Here is a 22839-nt window from a genome sequence, read left to right as displayed (position 1 = left end):
AAAACACAACGTGGCTTTAAATTAGGGAGGAAAAAAAAAAACTCACAGAAACTGTGTCTCAGCTTACTCTTGTATTTTTTATGTCTCATCTTCATCAAGTTACGCACACAGCTGTGGTTCACTGCGGCAGGCAAAAGTCAGTTACTGTGGATGCAGTAAAAGATGAAGCGATATTCAAATGGCCAACAGCCATGAGGTGAAGGATGAAACATCATCTTTAACATGTTGAGCTTAGTTTAGCGCGCCCTCCTCTACACACCCATGCAACCGTATCATCCCCAAGCACACCATGTTGTAGGGAATCGCTTTTACAGCAGGATAACAAGCCTAAACACACCAGAAAATGCAGTATGGATGTCCTATAAGGGCCAAATGTTAAAGTGGTCTTGCCATGCTACTTCAGGGCACCAAGATCTGAATGACATTGACATTTCTTTGGACTGACTTCAAAAAAGTGCCTGCAGTTTATGAAAGATGGCCCAAGAATCTCAACGACCCTATGTCCTCAAAATCTGAAATGAAAAAAAAAAAAGGGAATATCCCACGGGAGATATCATAAAAAGATATCACTGCTTTTAAATGCAAAACAGCAGAGATGTTTAACTGACCACACGGGGAGTCTTGTTTCAAAATATTAGATGTGGCTCTTTTAACTGTAAACCCTTTCATAAATCAGCCAGTTGTGCTGGAATTTAAAGTGGTAGAATATTCACTTATGTGTTTTATTCACTGATGCAGAATACTCACAGCAGGTGGATGTTGGATATTTCTAAAACTTTCTAAAACCTCAGCTTTGAATTTCATACATGCACATTATGTAACACTCAACAAGAAAAACACAAAGTCATTTTCCCAAAAAGTTGAACTCTTTTTCGGTGAGTATTGTAATTTGTTAAGAAAGCAAGAATATTTTTCATTAAGCTAACTTATGCTTGCTCATATCCTCTCCCCTGAAAAGGAGGACCATTATTTCTACGCTCTGTCACTTCTGTAAGTCATTGCCCCTCCACTGCCCTTGGGGATTTTCCTGCCCGTGAACGCACATCAAAGAGACGGGGGGTGAGGAGAGCAGGTGCTTCTGGAAGAGCTCAGAGAAAGAAACCTTTAGTGTCGCCTGTGCAGAGGTCTTTCATCAACTCAGATGATTTACAAATCCTTAATCGTAATGTGAAGCTCACAATTGGCAATTACGGCTCCTCACTTTTGGCATCTCCTCTTCCTGTCTCTGTCACATCCTTTCTAACTATAGGGGATGTGTTTCTTTTCTTTCTTTTCTATGATGCAAGTAAGTAAACTGATGAGCCAGAGAAGCATTTTGGACAACACCTCCTCACTGAGAAAGTGACTAATTGTATTAGTTGTCGTGGTTTTTAAGCAGGACTTACAACTTTCCAGTGACTTGCCAAATTTATCATCATTTCAACAATACACAACATTACATATTAAAGCAGCACAACGTAACTTTCAGCTTTTCTGAGTTTGGCGGCATCTTTTGGACAAAAGCGGTAGTGTTTTACCAGAAAGAACACTACGTTTCCCATGAGCACCAGCGCGTACTGCCGGAAAACTCCTGTCCCCAGCTGCTTTGGTAAATGTTTGACCATGTGTTTCAATAAATTACTATAATAGTACAACATACAGTACATGTTTTGTATTCCTCTTACTTTTCTTTTCTTTTTTTTTTGACTGCTATATTATGCTGAAGAGGCTCCGAGGCGTGAGCAATATTTTTTTTTCCTCGTGAGATTATTTTTTTCCTCTGCAGCTACAAATCAAATAGTTAATATTTTTTCCTCAACAAAATTAATCGCACCGCAGAGAGCTGGCCAGCAACTGCGTTTAGCTGGAGTAGTGGGGAATAAAACCCGTTTGAATGATCCGACCCCGGTCTGTGAGTGTTTGTTTGTGGTTTAATAAACCCGTGTTTTGATCCGACGCCCGTCTGTGTGCGTGTTGGTTTGTTTACTGAGGAACGTTATTACGTTTGGTCGGACTCGTTACAGCCGCGATCCAACCGAGCCGACGACTCTTTTAATTTGTTATCTCAGATAATTGGCCGGCCTCCGTGGTTCTGCCTCCGAGCAGGAAAGCGGTGGAAAGTTAAACCATTAGGATCTTTTCCCCACGTCTGTTGTGTGGAGCTGCTGCAGCCACAACGCAGCAACGGGTTACCAGCTTCTGCGGAGCTGCGCTCCACGCCCCGCCCATTTTCGTCTCGACTACGAATCGGGAAGGAGGGGGAAGTGACGTATGCCGTAAAGCAGTCAAAGTCGTAACGATTTGTAGTTTTTTAGTGTGGAAGGGTTCCTACCATGCTCCTCAAAGTTACATAGTGCCAGTGAAGGTGATACAGACAGTTCATTAAACCTGTTGGAAGTTGCTGTACCATCACAATGACTCTGGAAATATGATATTAAGGTGGAAAAGTTACGTAGTGTCGCTTTAAAGCAGTATCCATCTGTTGTCTACACTTTGGACGTTGGCAGGAGTGTCAGAGACTACACAATCACGCACGGGGAGAACATGCAAACTCCACGCAGAAAGACCCTATAGATAAGATTTGAGAGCGGGAATCCTCTAGGTGCGTAGCTACCGTTGAGCTCATAAAACAATATATACAATTTAATATAATACTCATAATCCAGACTGTTATGTTAAATACAATGAAATAACAGCTATTTGTGTAATACACCATAATCATGACACACCAGCCACACTGGCTGCTGAAGGGAATGTCAACAGCTTATAATTTCCCACGGTGCTCCGGATGTCTGAAAAGACCGCCGTGCAAAATTGGATTTCTTCCCCCAGTAGATAAAAAATCTATTTACAATGGTGGGATGATTTTATAATACTTCCGTGTCCTGTTTAAGGTTAATGTCTTAACGTTTTAGCTGGATGATCTCAGAACCAAGGACTAGTTAATGTTCATTCAATGTCATTCAAATGAAACCGTAACGTTGGATCCGCGCCAACACTTTTCCTTTTATAACAAATGTATTTATCCATCCCTAAAGAATGACGATCCAGCAAGAACAATCTGTCCTATCAACATATTGCTTCCCAGTAAAAAAGATAAAACTAATAAATATAGATCTTATTTATTGTTCACTCAGTATATATACATCCTATTTCACAGCATAAACTGTAGTTTTATAGATATATGAGTTTAAGGTATAGGTTTATCACAATTTCTGGAATATATACCATGTTAGATGTTACCGGTGACGGCGTTCAGCATGTGACTGTTAACTGGAGGCTTGTGTCAAGGGTTTAATCAAATAACATGCACAAAAAGAGTTACCTTCAGAGTGGGAAAAAATTAAAGAAGCCCCATCTAATTTTGAACAATATTGGATTGAGATAGCGGAGAAAAAAATGAACACTAAAAACACAATATCTTGTATATACAGTAGGATTCATATGGACACATCAGTAGATACGCTGGATGTGAAAGGTAAATGGGAATTGGAAGCTAATGCCATAGTTGCTGATGAGGAGTGGGAGAATTCTTGGGTACCCTGGCAGAAGTGTTTAAGCAGCCCAACCTGGAGAGAATTTAGCTGGAAGTTGAAAATTAGATATTTTAAGACTCCTTTAGTGATAGCTAGATATGATAATAACTGTTCCCCCCTTTGTTGGAGGGGTTGTGGCATGATAGGGGACTTCTCTCACATTTTTTGGGATTGCCCTAAATTGCAAAAATTCTGTGAGATTGTGAAGCGACAGATAAGTGAGATTTTGAATTTAAATAGAACAATAGAACCACAGCAACTACTTTTGGGTACTGTTCTGTTAACAGATTTAGGGAAAAACTGTGTGTCTTTACTCAGGGCGCTTTTGTTGATTGCACATAAAATGATCACAGTAAATTGGCTTAAGCCTCATCCAGCCACACTGGACCAGTGGACCCAAAGACTTAAGGATGTGAACTGTATGGAGCACATAACGGCAAAGCTTCGACTCCAGACGGACGTGTATCTTACGAAATGGACACCTGTTAGAATGTATTTAGAGAAGTGAGAATATCGTTTCTGTGCAACTGAGCTAGTTGAATTTTCCTCTTTTTTAATTTTTTAATTTTTTTTTTTTTTCTTTAGTATTCTGAAATAAGTGGACTTATGAGCAATATCCTTTCACCTCATGGCAATTTGTTTGTCTATTTGATACGATGTTATTTTGATACCAAGCTGTGTATTTGTACCTGTCATACTGTGTGAGACTGTCAAGGAACTGGTTCTAATAAATGTTAAAAAAAAAAAAAAAGAGTTACCTTCATCCTATCACCAGGTGACTGCCTCTCTCTTCCTTTCAGTTAAAGCAAAAAAAATAAATAAAAAACTCCCCATCTGTGTGATATGTCACCCTGAGTAGCACCCTCCAGGTAGCTGATCAAGGTGCCTGATAGGTCGATGCGATGAAACGACAAACGGATCACCTGGGCTATGATAATTAGAAATAAGGCACGGAAATCTCAGCGTGTTGCTGCCAAACCCCGCTGATAGGACAAGACAGTACACAGGGTTACTTAGAGTTAAAAAGAGGCTGATGGAGGAGCGGGAAGGAGATGAAAAGACGCTGGTGATTGCAAGTGACTGATTGAGGTCAGAGGTGGGCTGGATGCCGGGGACTTGTGACAGTGTGCATCAGAAGTGGCGCAACACCTTGCTTAAGAGGGAAATGGCTTTCATTTCCCATAAAAATAGAACAGGAATGCCTCAGGGGATCCGTTTGTTGCAGAGGATGACATAAGTAAGGTTTTATACAGTCGTAACAGAGGTATGGTTCACTAATAAGCAGAATATTTGCTTATTGTGGGGCAACTAGAACTCTGCATTAACATCAGCGTTGGCTGTGGCGGCCCCTGAAGGGAAAAGCCAAACATAAAACTGCTTTGTAGCAGCGGTCACATCCCTCACTAGTATGGAAATAAGTGAGAGAGAGAGAGAGAGAGAGAGAAAGAAATCTCTAATGGTCTCTGACCCATAAGTTTCCTCTCCTTTCTCTTTTGAGTTATGTTCTGTGGTCTTCAAAGGGGACATATTCTTCTTCCCAAAGATGTGAGCTAAACGTGCCAAAATAAAATGGAGCTGTGATACGAACAGCAGACACAAAGCTTCCTGAAGTTGAAGAGAGTTGATGAGAGAGCAGTCTTAGAAGCTGTACGTCGACTGATGCAAGACGCTCAGTGTCAATCTCTTCCTGCACATACCAGATGTTCATAGTGCAGAATATGACACAGTCGGGGGGCTGAGAATCACCTTGGGGTACGTTTGCCGTTAGTCCCTGAGCTTTAACAGAAATGAGCTGCAACACTTGTGAGAACTTGCCTGAAGATCATTTCATCAGCTTTCTATCTTATGTTTCCACTTTAAAGATGTTTCATACCAAAGAAGCGACAGCACAGGGAGGTTGTCTCTCCTTTGACCTTTTCTTCATCTACCATTTGTCTTTTCTCAGCCAGTCTTGATATCTAACATCACTCAGTCTTCACAGTTCCTGGTTCTTTTTCAATGCTTTCCGTTCACATCCTGCAGCAAACGGCCTCCTTAACCTCTATGTCAGTCATCCTAATCACCTGTAAAATCAACTGGCTACTCAAAAGGAGTTTGTAAAAACCTGGCCTAACATTAGATGGCATGTTTGAAATCTCTCTCTTCAAAGATGACTAAGGTACCGCCATTCATCCCAAAAAGAAGACAAGGTCACCCAGTGTGCAAAGTGTGGCAGTGGCTTCAAAATTGTTTTCCTGGGCTGTAAGGAAGTAAGGTTGCAACATGTCCAATCACTGCTGAAACAGGCATTTATGTGGCCCAACAACCCCTGGGAAAACTCTTAATGTGCCATTCCAAATGAAACATGGGAATGGTTCATACAAATGCTTTGAGCGTGGTGGTGTTGAACATAAATGCTCTTTATGTCTGCATAAAAATCAGACAATGCCGAGTAGCTCAGGAGAGCAGCAGGCGGCAGGCAACGCTGCCAGTGACAGCCTGGGGGTGCAGCGGGGAACAGAACGCAACCTGAAATCTGCATCGGTACAACGGATGAGGATAGCACGAGTAGAGAAAGTAATGAGACAACCAATGACAGAAACTGTGCAAGAAGCACAAAAGTGAGCAGTCACTTAGTGGAGGTGTGGTGGCTGCTTTACAGAGGGAAGCAGATCATGACACGCTCTCTCAGTTTTCAGCTTTGTCACAGACGGTGCTGTTGCTGTTGTGTGTGGTGGGGGGTGCTGCATGATGCTGTGGCGATGAACAGACATGTGGAACCCACAGATCCACCAGCAGAGAGTCACTGTGTCCGCCGTCAAGCAGAAGCACACTTTACACCACTTGATTTTGCCTGATCTGTCCTGGACCGTCTCCTCTCTTCACTTTACTGAAACAATAGTTAGCACGGTGTGAACATGTTTGAGATGACAGGGATTTCATTTTTCTGGTTCTGGCACAGCACTGTGCAAACATGCCTAACGCTTATCTTGTTAACCAGAAGAAATAAAAGGAAAGACATAAGAATGTCAAACTTGAGCGTCTGATTGGTGGGGGTTTTATTTGTTCATGAAATGCTGTGTAATTGGAGTGGGAGTGCAAATATGTTCAGTTGTGTGACTTTCAGCTGTAAGCTGATTTGCAATTGAATATTTTCCCTGGGGGATTATCAGAGGACTAGTTAACTCACCGGTTCCCTTCTTGCAAACATAAGGCAGGTTGTAGTTGCAGGGTACGTCATTCCATTTGCCGTTCTCATGAGCAATCATGACCACGCAGTCCTCTCCTCCAGCAAAGAAGTTGTCCGGCTGGTTTTCGCGCCAGTTCTCATATTGCTGCCAATGTGCACAGAAAAAGAAACACAAAGCTCAGAAATCAGCTCTGCTCTCTGCAACATGTTCATACAAAATGATCAGAAGAGACAATGTTGTCGGGATCGTGAATATCGCTCAATGCTGCGGGTGTCAGTTTCTCTCAGAGCTTAAACTCCACTGGGATCTTGAAAGGTCTAAAAAGTGAAACAGACAACTGGTTCCTCACCAGATCCATCTTATCCGTCCACTGAAAGTCATCCTCCACGGTACGGTCGTTCAAGCCAATCCAGGTGTTGTCATGGCTCAGAGCTGAAGATGTAAACACACAGAAAATGAATAGATAGAGACTTTATAAAGATGTGAACTGATGCTCACGGTCAAGCTTTTATCATTTTTACATAGTTTTTCTCATTAATGCTCCTCTAATGCACGGAAACGACGATTATCTCGACATTTATTTTTTTTTAATTAAAAAAAAGCATCCAGAAGTAGAATAGATTATCTTTAAAGAGTTAAAGATAAATTTACTGTTTTGTAATTAGGTTTAGGTCAAGACTGAGGAACAGCTTGACGGTAAAAAGCAGCCAACAGATTGCCTTCATTCGTCCAGCCTTGCTCAGTAATTTTCTGTAAGCTGTTTTTGATTCACACAGCTGCTGAAAAGCTTTCACTTACAACAATAAACTCCTCCACAAAGCTCTGCTGCCATTACTATTTTCACAGATTCAGCAGCAAACCTCTTTGGTTGTTAAGGTGACCCTTTGGTGTAAAATCAATCGAGTGCTTCTTAATTCTACGCGGCGTGATCTATTTCAGCAGCAGGTTCTACACATGTACGCTGACGTTGGCCGCGGCTGTAAGACAAACAATAACAGAGACATACTGTTTGTGTCTGTGATGCACTAGTGATGAGATTTCTGCCCGTGTGAAAGGAAATTTCCCTAATGGTGTTTTGGCTTAATCTCATTTGTGTGTGTGGGGGGGGGTGCTTGCACCTGCACACACATTCAGATTTCAATCATGGTGCTGATTAACATCATTACCAGGCCCATAAATCTTCTTAATGGCTTTGATCTCCTTATTGCAGGGGTGGAGACATCAATTTCCAGAGCAATTTAACACTTTCTTCCAAACTGGGCGCAGGAAGAATAAAGATGGGAGTTAGATCGGTGGCGTTGTCCCAGTGTCCTCACGAGACGAGAGCGGGAAGTACAGGATCTTGCTGCTGGGAAACTGCTGTTGAGCAAAAGTGAGGTGAACCCCGGGAACTAGATAAGGCAGACGATCTTGAGCGTGCTCGCTTTCGTGCGTCTGTGTGGTTTATTCCAATTACTCCATCTTGTTCAAAGGTCTATTTAAGGAATAAGGCGTTCTTGTTTTTCATGCTTTCTGGTGTCTCCTGCCTGCCGAGCTCACTGCCACTTTTAAAATCCCACCTCCTCCCCCAGCTTGCACCTGTAGGCGCTGATTCATTGCATTCATGGGGATTAAGTTATGCTCATTACTCCCAATATCTCTATGTACGCCTAATAAGTAGGGATTGATTGGCTCGGAGACTAGATGACAAAACCTACTGAGTGAAGTGGCAGCGGAGTGTTGCCAGGGGGAGAAACATTAAGATTGAGGAGATGAAAGACTGAGATACACAAGACCAAGTGAGTCTCTATTAGCATGGTGAAGTCAGTGGGCAAGAATCAACTATTTGATCACAGAGAGCAGTTAAGTCCTGGAGGAACATGAGTGGAGGCTCACTAAATCCCTCGCTAAAGGAATTTTCTGTGAAACGAAATGCACCTTGATAATCAATCCCCTAACTGCCCTTTTTGGATTAGTCCATCTCATAAAGTCTTCACATTTTCTGCAATACAGTCAGAATTACGAAATAAATAAATGAAATAAAGCAAAAGTGTACTCATATTGCACTGTGAGTGCCACGTCCTTGTGCACACCTACCTCTGATGAAGTTCTGTTCAGCTGCGCTGTGGATGCTGGCCAGGTGGCCGCTGTGCTCCCTGCAGTCCCTCTCAGCATCCTCCCAGGTGTGTCTGCGGCTGAAATACCTGTAGCAGTGGCCGTGGAATTTCCTCCATGAGTGCTCACAGCCCTCAGTGTCTGCCAGTGTGCAGGGGGTGTGCAAAGGGAAAGGAGGGGAAAAGAATAAAAGCGTTTATTACTCATATGCGAAGACAAATGTTGCTTATTTTAACTGAAGAGGGGATTTTTGAAACCACACACAGCTCATTCTTTGTCTTACAGCAATACATAATGCGTTTCCTCCTATTCCTTTCCCCCTGCCTTAAACCCCCTTCCTTACAATCCTCTCTACCCCTGCCCGCCCAGCTTTGCCGCTATGTCTTTTCTATAATTTGACTCTTAATCCACAGCAAGCCAGCAGGAAGAGCGCACAGTCCAGTGGTAGGAGGTTTTAATGTATTCATGTGACAACAGTTCGCAGAAATTGCTTGCAGTGAGCAGTGCTTGCCTGGTAATTAAGCCCCGTCACAGTCCTGTCAGTGCACTGATTCTGCCTCCAGCCATCCTTCTACCCCCTCCCTCCTTCTCTCCCTTCATCCCTCTCATCCGGTGCCTCCTGTCTCATCTTTCTGGGGGTTAAGTCTGCGATTGCGAACTGTAGACTGCAAATGTGATGTTTGGTTTCCAGCTTGAGGCTTTGCTTCCTTTGTGCTTGAATGTATGTAAATATATGTTTGGTTGATGGAGATGATCTGGGTTACCCTCACCCGCGGACCTTCTGCTGTGCTTTCCTTCTCCTTCCTTCCAACTGTATGGAGATCAGGTAGTAGCTTCAGCTTCTCATCCCACAAATGTGAAGTGACACCGGTAATTTTGGCAGTACAAATTGGCCCTGCTTAGTATGCGGAGAGATGCAGTCTTGGTCATGGAGGACAGGAGAGGAGAGAGGAGGAGGGGAGTCCATTGTGGCGGTTTTTTTTGTGTTCGTTTTTTTTGTGTGAAATATGAAATGAAAGACCTTGAAACCAGAGCTTTTTGTGCCGTTGAGCTCCTCTCCATTTAGTGTGCTTTTCAGGGCCTTGTGAAGTACAGAACAAGCACAGTGAGACAATTTTAGCAAATGTAACACACTGAGTCACTGTGAGGCTGCTCACGTAAAACGACACTGTTTTCTACCACAAACAAGTCTACCTTGCTAAAGTCATTTAACGGGCAGGGAGTCTATGGGAAAACATCACGGAGGATGATGTTGCCCTCCAGAGCCCAGACCAGCACCAGAGATGCTGTGGCACGACCTCAGTTGATCCGTTAACAGCAGACATCCAACAGTGTTTCTAAACTCATGCAGCTCTGTAAGGATGACTGGTCCAAAATTCCTCCTGAATGTCGTGCAGGTCTATATATGGCTAAGACCCCGTCCACACGTAGCCGGATATCTGCGGATATCTGCTAAACCGGAGATATTTTCCTACATTTTGACCTGTCATCCACATGAAAACGCAAATAAACGAAGGTTTAAAAAAACTCCGGGCAAAGTGAAGATTTTTGAAAACTCCGTTTATGTAGATGCGCGTAGACAGAGACAACCGGACTTTTGCGTTTTCGAACGTCACATTATGCGCCAAAACAACAACAAATCTGCTCTGACGTGCGCCTTTTGTTTACTACAGAACTACAGATGATCCACCATCTGTTCTCCAAGCTATTAAATAAATGGTCTCTGCTCTTGACCACCGCTTACTGCGTTACACCGACACAGAGCCTACGGCGTAGGGTACGCGGCGACGCGCACCCTACGCCGTACCCTACGGCGTAGGGCTGCGTCGATAACGCGGCAGCTCCGTGGCGGGCGGGACGCGGGGGGGAGAAAGAGAAGCGCCTGCCGGGGAAGCGGAGCCGCGGAGGTGCAGCTTCCCCGGGAGCCGCAGATGATCTACAGGTTTGAAATGCTTATGAATGTGGTCGAAAATGCAGATCTTCGGTTACGTGTGGAAGGGTTTTTTTTAAAAACGATGTAATGTGGATGCAAATTTTTTTATAAACGGAGGGGGGAAATATTCGGTTTTAAAAATACCCGGCTACGTGTGGACGGGGTCTAAGTATTCAGTGCTAGTAATGCTTTGGTGCTCTCTTCACCTTTTGAAATTCATCATTCATAAAATGCCCTGTTTACAATATGTGCGCTTCTGACTTATGTCTTCAGGGGAATTCTCGTAACTCCCTTAATGTTCCTGCTCTTAGTGAGAGCTCAGCTACATGTGACAAGTATAAGTGATATGGGAAGTATCTAAGGATGGACTCATCATTTTGATTCCCCGACGTGTCCACCTCTTTCCTTTACAGGAAAGTTTGTCCTAGCCATCAAGAATTGTTTTTCAGGGTTCCTCAGAGTTGTGAGTTTCTTTCTCACTTTAAATATAAAAATATCTCCTTTATATTTTAATTAATTACATTTTTTTTAAATGTCTACAAACAGACGTGTTTGTGACCATAAACCAATGTTAAAAAAAAATTCACGATTTTTCTTTTTTTATTCATGAAAAGAAGGTGACAAATTAGTACTACTACTCAATTCTGCTGATGGAGTTCATTAATAGTAAAAGTATTGAAAAAACTGCTTGTCAACTTTTTTAAAGATTTCTGTGGATTTAGAAAAAATATATTAAATGCCAAAGTTCTATAATTGTATTCTTAATTTCTTAATTTTTTTCTCACTGGAGTGATATTGTGTGTCTTAAAGTATATTAACTATACTGAATCTACACATACCTACATAATAAACTATATTAAACTAAAAAGACAAAATATGATTTCAATCTTGCAGATCCATGTTGGGTTTCTTAAAGGTATTGTGACATGAAAAACACATTTTTCTTGATTTTTTGTGTTTTGTTGGGTGTCTTGACATCAATTACACCCAAAAAACAACGAACTTTTAACATTCAGTGTATTGTGTGCTTTCTGGGATTTTCCGCATAACTATGCAAAAACGGCGCACCTGGTTTGGTGGCGGATCGTTACGTAACGATCCGCTAAATCACCGCCCCCTCCACCCAGCTCCCTGCCTCCTCTCTTCTCCAGCGCACCATAAAGGCTGATTTATGGTTCTGCGTTACACCGACGCAGTCCTACGGCGTAGGGTTACGCGGCGACGCGCACCGTACGCTGAACCCTACGGCGTAGGCTCTGCATCGATTTAACGCGGAACCATAAATCAGGCTTAACACGGAGCTGTTTAGAGCCTCTTTTGTTCTAATCACCGGAGGAAAACTGCTAAGAAGACCCACCGCCACTGACTGGACTTAAGATAAGGGGACACTTTATTTACATGCCTTTATTTTTGTGATTGTTTGCTGTGGACTGTCTGCTTCGCCCTGCTGCTTTTCCGTGCATGCTTCGCCTGTCGCTCCCGGCTTAACTCTCCGACGCCGCTGTGAGTGTATTGCTCGCGGGGAGCTGCGGTCCCGGTCCTCTGGTCCCGGTTGGACTTCATCCCCGGGCTGTAGTCGCCCTGTCTGGGCTGTGTGTCGGTGTTTGTGGTTCGGTGTGCGCGCGTGTGTGTGGAGACGCTGCCAGAAGTGTGTAGCGGTTGGTTGGAGGAGGTTTGGAGGAGGAGCGGCGCAATGATTGACAGGAAAGGGGGAAAAGGACCCGTTTTTCACGGCGCAAAAAAACACTGTCATAAAAAGGACAGAATGGAGTACTAGAGTGAAGTTTTTCTTGTTACACTCTTTTAGACACATTTAAGGGATGTTGGCCAAATTTTTAATAGTGTTAAAAGCATGTTAAAAATGATGTCACAATACCTTTAAAGGCACGTCCTAAATTGAGCAACATAAAATAAACAAATGAATAAATAAATAGGAGTTTGAAGGTTTTATTTACAGAAGAAAGGTACCGTTTTTGTTAAACACATATAAGATAATCAGTAGTGCGCTTGGACTCCCTCCTTATTGCCGTCCTAATGTCCTAAGCAGGAATATAAATTGCTCTCAGAGTTATTCTACAAATGATTTTATGACTCCATTACTTTGCCTTCTCTGCTGGCAATGCGAGATTTTAATCTGATGACCTCAAAGCACATAAGTGACATGAAACCCAATTAGCTATTTTAATAAGTTGAACCTCTTCTGACCAGCTCAGTCCTCAGATCTGTCCATAGCAAGATGGGTCTCAGTTTAACATAATGAGAACCATCAGCTGCATGTCATTCTGAGCGTAAACGCTGAATGTGTCTGAGGGCTGAGGGCTCAAACCCACAATAAATGGAATTCAAAATTCAGACTTTTGTGAAGTTTGGCTTTTCCAAACAAGTAAATGCGACTCTTTACTTGAGAGCTTAGATAACATTTTAATAATCTCCAATTAAAATATATCTGTAAGTTTCTAGAGATCCTTGACTTTGGAAAAATACCATCAAGTGTCAACAACAGGCATGCATTACATTCACAAATGACAAAATAATAACTATTCAACCTTAGCTGGGGGGTACAAATGAATAACTTTCTGTTATGTCAGGGTTATGCAAACATCAAAATAAAAAAGCAAATAATTATCTGCAATGAATCCTTTATTGCCAGAGCCCCAATGTCTGCCTACTTGGTCACAAATGAACTGATAACAAGCTCAGATGCTTGATTTAATGACTGCCAAAATACACTCCAAAAATACAATGAATGGTCAGAAAAACAATGTTTCCAAACCACCAAAAAAATGTTTCCTTGTCATCAGTTTGAACAATGACTAAGCTGCCTCACAGTAAGAAGTCCTCTTTTGTTCCCCAGTCTACAGACATGTATGATAAGCTAAAGGAGCAGGGTGTACAATTTACCATGCAGAAAAATGAAACATCTATGGTGGCTGTAATTTCTGCTTTTGTTTAGTTTTATCTAGACTTGCTGGTTTTGTGTCCATCATGAACTACGATGGAAATGGTGCAACATTGTGAAGTATGAAGTGGATGAAAACCGCCCTTCAACTCTGGCCAGGTTGAATCAGTTATAGAAAATGGGTAGAGACCATTCTGCTGGTACAGCACCCCTGAACTCCAACTAACTCAATTAAACAACACACTTGAATATTGGATGAAGCGAGGGATTGGTTAGTAAAAGGTGATTTCATTAGGAAACTTCAAAGCATGGAAATGCTCTGGATTAACTCTGGACTTTTCCTTAAACCTTATATAATTGAGAATTGGAAATTAATTAATCAAGATGAAACTTTTTATTTGTTTTTAAACTCTCAAATTATAAATGAGGAGAACAGACATACCTTTACAACTCAAGATTGAGCAGCATCTGCTGCCCTTCTTTTTGCTCTATTCTTCCAAATACAGATGAGCATTAGCCAGAAGATTGCCATGTATTCTGCTTTTTAAATCTGTCTCCACTGCTGTCATTTTATCTGCTGAATAAAAACGACTCTTTCACTCCACCTTCCAACCGGTGTGCTCAAAGTGTCCACCCACATGGCAGCTGCTACGCTGTGTTTGCTCTGGGAGTGGGGGACTAATTTGGCTCAGAACGGTGGAAAAAGTTTTTTTTTTTTGTTGGTGTTTGTGTCTCCAGGAAAGGGGACAGAAGAGCAAGGGCAGGTGTGTGACAGAGATACTAGAGAGAGAGAGAGAGACATCTATATACCCGCAAACATGCACGACAAACTAAAAATGCAAGCTTTCACTGAATACCACAGTGATTTTAGGTGGACTGCCCGTGGGCCCCAGGGTGCTCCTATTAAAACCTTAACCATGGATTTAAAAAACGAGCGCCACACTTCAGACACAAACGAAATTCTGAGGGGATTTCTGCAGAGGCTTTTTGTGCATAACACATGCAGAAAAAAGAAGAAGAAGAAGATTAAGCATCTCGGGAGGACAGACAAAGTCAACAAAATGAGCAATGGGGATATAAAGTGGGAAGAAGGAAAACAGACAAAGCAGGAAAGTTTTAAGAGGAAAATAAGAGTAAAACAAAAATGAGCAAAGAAGAAAAAAAAAGGGTGAGATCAAAACTAAGCAGGCATGTTTTCTCCCCCTCAGATCTTCAACCCGGTCTCTGCTGATTTCTTCTTCCATTTGCTGACAGGGAGGCTCAAAGCCTGACATCACATCAACCTCTTCAAATATTTAGACATTATTCAAGTCGTCTTCTTTTTCTAGTTTCTCCTCTTTCAGACGGGGAGAGAGGAGGGGGGGGCACATTTCAGCGATTAATATTCCCACAAGCTCTAGTGAACGGCAGTTAGGAAATAAAAGGCCATACACTTCCAGCTGACTGATTGGGTGATTTATCCACATCACCGAGTGATATTTTTGCTGCTCTGCTCTTTTAGATCAGACGACTGATGAAACGGCGCGTGCTTGCGTGTGCTTGTGTGTATATGTGTGTGCTGCCATTTTGCTCCTTCCCTGTGTGACTCTTTGAAGGCTGACAGCTCAGTTTGCCATTTGCAAGAGGGCAGATGACAATGGTCCACAGAGAGAAGAAGGGGATGTTCATGGCCAGTGGAAAAAGGTGAGAATGTGGAAACAACTGAAGAATTAATCATAGCTAATACGAGAGCCGTCCTGATTAATGAAACATTCAATCAGTGTAATCCCACAATTAGGAGTAATGGATGTAACAGTAAAACCACTACAGAGTGCAACATGAGTGACTGACTGCCAATCTGAACATGTATTTTCCATAATTATCCCATAGATGTGTCGTTATAGATTGATGCTGATTGAGGGGCCTGAGGTGAAAATAAGGGCAGCAGAGGATTTACAGTTAATAGGCAGAAAACAAAAGATTAAATGAAATAAAAAAATCTACAACTACACAGCATGGTTGATATAACTGGGCATAAAGGGAAATTAATGTAAGGAGAGGAAAGTACATACATCAAAAATGTAGTGCATGTTTTAAAGATTACTGTAGAATAAAAGGACAAAATATAGTCATGTAAAACAAAACGTATTACACAATTATTGCAGGTGTGCTTTTATCATTTCCGGGTTAGACAAATGGTTTGAACATCTTCAAGGATTATGTGACAAAATCATTTCCATATCGGTGGTGACCCAAAGCACAGCTGTCCCCATCATTCTTTCGAGAAGAGCAATTAACTTTCTAAATCTGACAAGCCAAACTGAATAGTCAGAGTGACTGAAGCCACAGTTCCTTTAGTGGTGTAAGGAGAACCTTATAGAAGAATCATACCAGTCACAGTGACCAGAAGCTGCACCTCACTGAAAGTCAAAGTAAGGATGAACATAGAAAATACATGGATGAAAAATACAACAGTTTAAAAAAAAAACTAAAACATTTGTCACAGTATTTAGAATGTATTTATTATAGACATAGCCGAACGCCAAAGTCCCACAACTTAGGAAATAGGTTAGTGCTTTTGCAGAAGCGAGCGCTCACTTTAAAGTTATTCTATGCAGTCTTCCTAGAGCTAGCAAGATTTGAAAGTGGCGCTTCCTCTAAGCCCCGCCCCCCCCGCCCCCACCCACGAGCGCTCCCTCCAAAGCCTCGCCCCCACAAACACGAACGCGCATAGGATTATTAAACATTTTGGACAGCACATTTACAGCAAAACTACACCATGTCTCATTCACCTGTAAGCGAGGCCGGTTTTAGGGGGGGCTGTGCCCACCCAAACGTGCCCACCGGCGTCTCCATCCGGGAGAGCGGCACGGCAGCGCGCTGCGGTGCTGCAGGCTCTAAAGCCACGGCTACGGCGTCTACGCCGTAGCCTACGCCGTAGCCTACGCCGTAGCCTACGCCGTAGCCTACGGCATAGCCTACGGCGTAGCTGCGGCAACAAGCCTGCACGGCACCGCAGCGCGCTGCCGTGCCGTTCACCGGCGCTCTCCGCTCTCGCTGTGAGACGACCTACATCCCCACGGACCACATACAGCTTCCGAGCCGGGGCGGCTGCGGCTTTTCACGGCTGCGGCTGTTCACGTGTCCCCGCGGGCTGCTGCTGCTGCTCCTCTCTGCCCAGCAGCTCCTGCAGCAGCAGCAGCCTAACGGCTCCCGCTCCCTGGTCACACACAGCGGGGACCGAGCTGCTCTGGAAATAACTACATAATATCTATAATATACTGGGGTCCGTGGCAGAAGGGAGGGAGGGAGGGGGTTACACTGGGACACTGTGAGCCCAGGAAGACCCGTGCGATGTGGACACGGGGCGGCTGGAAGCAGGGTGCGCGCATGGGACAGGGCGGGGGGACGTGGTTTAAAATGAAGACATCTGATTGGTTCTTTCCCTTCCTGGACCTGGACCAATCCGTATCATTCGGACCGAATGGGGGGGGCTTAGAGGTGCCATTTTCAAAATGCTTGCTAGCTCAGGGAGGATCAAGGAGAATACCTTTAACTATAGAAACATGACCTGGATTGGGACAGTTTAGTGGTAATTTAGAAAAACTTGGAAGTTAATAAAAAGGACAAAATACACTTGAAGAATACCAAACCTTAGCAGATGTGTTTTTTTTTCTTGTTGAAAGTTCAACTGTTTAGAATAGGGGTGTCAAATTAGCGCCTTAATTGCAATTAATTACAGGTAATTACAGGCATATTTAGCACATTATATTTTTTAATCACTTAATCAACTTTTTAATCTCTAACCTTACTTTTTCTGTTTGCGAGTTGCCTTTATTATGAAATCTGTGTTTGTGCTTGAGTTGTTAGGGGCGGAAAACAATGGTCAGTCCCACCTGGAAGTGGACATTGATTGGCTGTCCCTGTGTGTGGGCGTCGTTATCTACGCTGGTAGACTCCCATTGTAACTGGACAGGCCTTAGTGGAGAAGAGAAGTGAAAATGGAGGAGCATGTGAATGTTGTCGGTCCAGTGAATGGGGAATTTACATTTCTAAAACGACACAACGGCACCATTGATAAAGGTGGAGTGTAAAGGACTTTTGCTTGCCACGAATCAGCCCAAGTTTAGCCACATAAATGCAAAGCACCCGGTCTCGAGCGCAGCCACAGCTAACGTTAGCAGCAATGATGTTGCCACAGCAACGCTCTTTTCCTAACTAAACTCAAGGAGAGCACCTTGTGCATGCGCATATCTGCGACAGAGGATGGCGAATGTTCTTGCCAAGTGAATGTCAATGGCTAGGACTGCATCTGCTCAAGTCTGTGAAAAAAAAAAAAACTTTATAAAGCCACTTTTTCTGTTGTTATATATTAGTCTTTTTGATATGCCACAATAATGTAATGGATTTAAAGGAAAACACCTCAAGTTGAGGGCTTTTATCAGCAATTTTCAGGCGATATTAAAAAATGATTAATTACATTAATTAATTACAGGTCTTAATTAATTGATCGCTCAATTTTTTTTTAATCGCTTGACAGCACTAGTTTAGAATACTGTTTAGAAGTATTGCTTTCTTTTATAACCGAAACTGCGTTCTCTCAAAAAGTATTTTACTGGAACGCAGTTCCCTGCCAGAGACCAATTGGTCTTTTATTGTGGGCTCACTGCCTGAATAATGCTTTCTTTTCTGCTTTTTTCATATTTTCTTCCACATCCTGCTTTAATTTGTTGTTTTCATTATTCTTGAGCACTGTATATAAACAAAGGTAAATATAATCTAAATTATTTAAAATTGCAAGTACTGCAAGTATATCTCAGTTCATTCTAATTAAAAATTAAATTCATTACAGTCCAAAAATGAAATTTAATGGAATGCCAGTTCATTAAAAAGTTGCCTAAGGAACCCAACAAATGGATCAAATCTTCACTTCAGTGTATTCCCCATCCTGAACTCAGGGGGGTCCATCTATCTTGACTGGCTGGGGGTCTGAGATGACATCAAAGAGAGACAATAATTATGACATATATTCTACATACAGTGCTGGGAAAAGTATTTGATCCCCTACAGGGGGAACTCTTCTGTTTTTGTTTTTGTTTTCACACTTACATGTTTCAGATTATCAACCTAATTTTAACATCAGACAAAGATAAACTTAGTTAATACAAAATGCATTTTTTTAAATAGTGATTTTCTTCAAAAGACAGCTATCCGAGCCAACAATGATTTCCCCTGAATCCTTATAACTGGTCTTAGCACCCTTGCAGTTGTACAATCTTGAAGTAACAAGCTACTAGTTTTTCCAGATCGCTCATCAAATGGGATTTTCTTTAGTTTTACTATTCTGAGAGTGAATGAAGGCAGTTCCAGAACCTTGTTTTATGTGTCATGTCAATTGAGCAATCATGGTAAAAAATAATTCGTCATGGTAGTACCAGATGCTCAAGAAATGCCAGCCAGAGTTACTGTATGACAATCCAGTCTATATCCCAAGTGCTTATGTCCAAATAAAAAAAACCTGAATTAGGTAACAGCATAGTATCCAGCTTTTTATTTCATTTAAGGTCCTTTTCCTGACTTTCAAATGTTTAAACTTTACTCAAACTGTAAAATGTTCAGTTTTCTAACAGAGAAAAGGAGGATTGAGGCTGCATTATCCAACAGACTCAGAAAGTTTTTTTAGTTGAGTGATTATTGTGGTGTTTGATCAACATGAATAAGGATCGGAATAGAATAACATGGCAAATTGAATACATACAGTATGTGTAGTCCAGTTAGCTTACAGGGCACATCTGGCTTCATGTATAGGTATAACAGGTTGTCATCTGCTTAGTAATGAAACATTATGCACCACTGCTGAAAAACAGTACCTCATGGAAGGATAAATATATAAATAATATATAAATATCATAAAAAAATAATGGTCAATGTACAGAACCCTGTGGAACACCATGACCAAATCTGTTGTATGAGGAGAACTCAACATTAACATGAACTTAAACCAAGCTAAAACATTTCCTTTACTACCAATAATATGTCCGAGACTCCGAGGTTGCTGTGATCATTTGTATCAAATGCAGTGCTGAGATCTTACATGACAAGTATAGACACGAGTCTACTCTCTGAGGCAATAAAGACATCATTGCCCCTCCCTGAACTTTAGAAATAGAAAGGGAGAATGGATATAGGTATATGATTAGCTAGCAGTGCTGGATCAAGCTCAGCTTTGTAAATTCACAGCCAGTATGTTGTGGTGAGTTCACAGAGGAAGAGAAGGAAGATGTGTGACTGGAACAGGTGTGAGAAAGTTAACAGTCGGCCTGGGTGAGTTTCCACAGCATGTTGAATATTAGAAGACAACGTACTTCTGCTAAGTTGGTTTAAATAATACTCCTGCTCAGTGTTCCAGCCTCACGTCAGTCTCCTACTGCAAGATTTCCTTAGCCATACTATATTTCTATATGCTCCTTACTTTTATTTTGACCCTGCCTGTTACATGGTTTCAACATTGTTCTAAACACCTAGCTGACCGGATTGCTAGTGTGAAACTGACTTCCTGTGTACCAAGCCTTTTGGTTTTGCTTGCTTTGTTTGGACTCAGTAACTGTGAGCCGAGTGATGTCTCTAATGAGACGTTGGGTGTTACTCCACCAATCTGTTGTGTCTTTGCATCCAGAAGAGAACTTGTTAAATGTATACCCCCCCCATCTAACGTGGTTGAGCTTGATACGTTTTGCCCAGATGAAATAAAAAAACAAAACAAAAGAAAACAGCAACTAAGAGAATGGTTTTTGGTGACATTGTCCAAATTCAAGGAGATACGCAAAAACAATTCACTAAAAGCAAAAGACCACAGAACACTCCACGAGGTTGCTTCTGGTGTTTCCAGGGACATTAGGAAAAGCATGTGCAATTATTGATAGGGAGACGGAAACACCTGCAAAATGTGACACCTGGCATTACATAAAACAATCTGCTGTTCTTGTTCCTGTTTTACTGGAGCAGTCATTTTAGTGCCTGAACCAGGTCTGACACACGTTTCTAGGACAAGTTCCTAGAATGGTAACTGTAGCAGAAATGTTCCACTGAATAATGACAAATAAAACTCAAGGGAGTGCCGAGTGCACTTTATGTGAAAAATATCAGAGTGAGGAAGAAAAGAAGCATACAAAACCTCCAGCACCGCTTTAAAGACAACTTTACACCTCTCAATCAGATTTGTTCATTAGCAAAGAACAAAAACTTGTGTCTTCCATCCATGTATTCCTCTTTTTTAATCTTTCACACCTCCGTCTCTTTTTCTTTCATTCCTCAAAGTTTCTTTCCCTGATGCCAGAACTTGTTTCCAGCAAGGGAAGAGAATGACAGTTGCTTCAGGAACATCGTCTAATTAGCCACCTTGAATGAGAATAAATTACCCTACATCTCTCCAGCTTTCCTGTCAGGAATGAGATTTGGCAAGAGCTGAGCACAATAGCATACGGAGTGAGAGTGATGCCTTGCTGTTAATCCATTTAAATAGCCTCTGCCAGACTTAGGCAAAACTTCAGGGATATTCATTGAGTGTGCCAGTGAGTGAGTGTGTTTGTGCTCACGCCTGAGTTTGTGCCTGTGTGTCTGTCTCTGTTTAGGGGACTGCTGTGGGCGAGGTAAACAAATAATCTTTAGCTCCTTCTCCTCTCAGTCTTGGCCTCTATCCCTCTCGACATGTTATTAGAATGCATGAATCTTCATTAGCATTAATGGCCTCTAAAGACCCGCAGGATGCTCAAAATTAAATTTTTCGCCAAGCATTATGCCGAGTTGCCAGTTTAGATGGCAATCTGGAGAGTCAGGGAAAGAGAAGAGAAGCACTGCAATCCAAAGGCCTCGCTATCGACTGGAGCTGGTGCTGACTCACAAAGGCACTCAGAGACGGAGAATACAAAAAAAAAGCTATTGGTGCAACAAGGGGTCAACATTATGCAGCAAACTGATGCTTGCTCAGTTATAGCCAAAATTCAGATGCTGATAAAGATCTTTTTTTTTTAAATGAAAAACAAAACAAAAAAAAATAAAAATAAAAATAAAAAAGACAACATGTTTGATGCTGCACATTTCAAGGTGATTACGGCGGTTTTATGATAACTTTTGCTGCCATATGACTTGACAAGGAGCTGTGATGATAAAAACCTGACCAGTAAACGTGCAGTGTAATTGAGAAAAGAGCAAGTAAAAATTAGACAAAATGTCTCCATTCAAAAATCATCCAACAAATCAATGGACGATTCTGTTATTATTCTATTTTCAAAAATAAATGAAAAGTGTAACCCAGGTATTTAAAAGCTGGACCTATTTCAGTTCATCCATTGGTATTTTTGTCCTGTAAAGACCTTTGCCTACAGTTAAGGCTCCACATTATTCCTTTTTGCGGCCAAGCCTTTGAAAACGACAGGGGATTCTGGTGGTTTATTCTAGTGTTAACTAATAGAGCCATGCACTGTTGGTCACACGTTGAGATGGGGAAATTGACTTCGTTCCAACTCTACAACCACATATTTTAATTAATTTTCAGTTCAACTCCAACTGACAGTTTAAAGCTGCTCCCTCTGGATCCACAGTTTGGTTCATCCAGCTTCTTTTGCACATTAAAGACTCTGCTAGACCTGTAAACAGATTCTGACCTTTCAGTGTAACGTCACTTAAAGATAGTCGAAAGATTTGGTCATAGAATATACATAGTCCATCCTAGTAAACTGTAACCAGTGGTGTAAAGTAACTGTACTTCGTTATTGTACTTAAGTAAGATTTTTGAGAATTTGTACTTTATTGATACTTTCATTTTTCTGTACTTTTACTTTTACTTCGTTACATTTTCAAGGAAAAAAATCGTACTTTTAATCCGCTATATTTAAAATTGGACACGTCGTTACTCGCTACAAATTAAAGTCTTACATTAAATGAAAATGTAGGCGTGAGAACAGCACAGCGGGGGCTGATTTATGGTTCCGCGTTACACCGGCGCAGAGCTACGGCGTAGGGTACGCGGCGACGCACACCCTACGCCGTAGCCTACGGCGTAAGGTGTGCGTCGATTTAACGTGGAACCATAAGGCGGACGGGAGGGAAGGGGGGCGCGTGAATATACCGATAAGGAGCCGCAGCTCCCGGGAGAGTTGCACCGCAGAGGCGGGCCGGACGGCCGGACGAACCGCCGTCGCGTCGAGTACCGATGAGGACTGAAGCCTGAATTATGGTTCGGCGTTAAAT

At 42.1% G+C, this 22839-nt stretch overlaps 1 protein-coding gene across 1 annotated transcript in view; it reads right to left on the bottom strand.

Moving 5' to 3' along the window:
- The window catches only part of ncanb (neurocan b), a 181224-nt gene that overhangs the window by 7467 nt on the left and 150918 nt on the right, over nucleotides 1-22839 (bottom strand). Inside the window, exons 12-14 of the mRNA XM_061737766.1 lie at nucleotides 8762-8920; nucleotides 7035-7117; nucleotides 6685-6829 (exon numbers count right to left, since the gene is read on the bottom strand). Coding sequence (XP_061593750.1) covers nucleotides 6685-6829; nucleotides 7035-7117; nucleotides 8762-8920 — 387 coding nt within the window. The remainder of the gene's footprint in view (nucleotides 1-6684; nucleotides 6830-7034; nucleotides 7118-8761; nucleotides 8921-22839) is intronic.

This window comes from Cololabis saira, chromosome 13 (genome assembly GCF_033807715.1).
Source record: "Cololabis saira isolate AMF1-May2022 chromosome 13, fColSai1.1, whole genome shotgun sequence".
NCBI lineage: Eukaryota > Metazoa > Chordata > Actinopteri > Beloniformes > Belonidae > Cololabis > Cololabis saira.
Note: the sequence above shows the minus strand (reverse complement) of the source record. Positions and strands in the feature narration are given on the sequence as shown.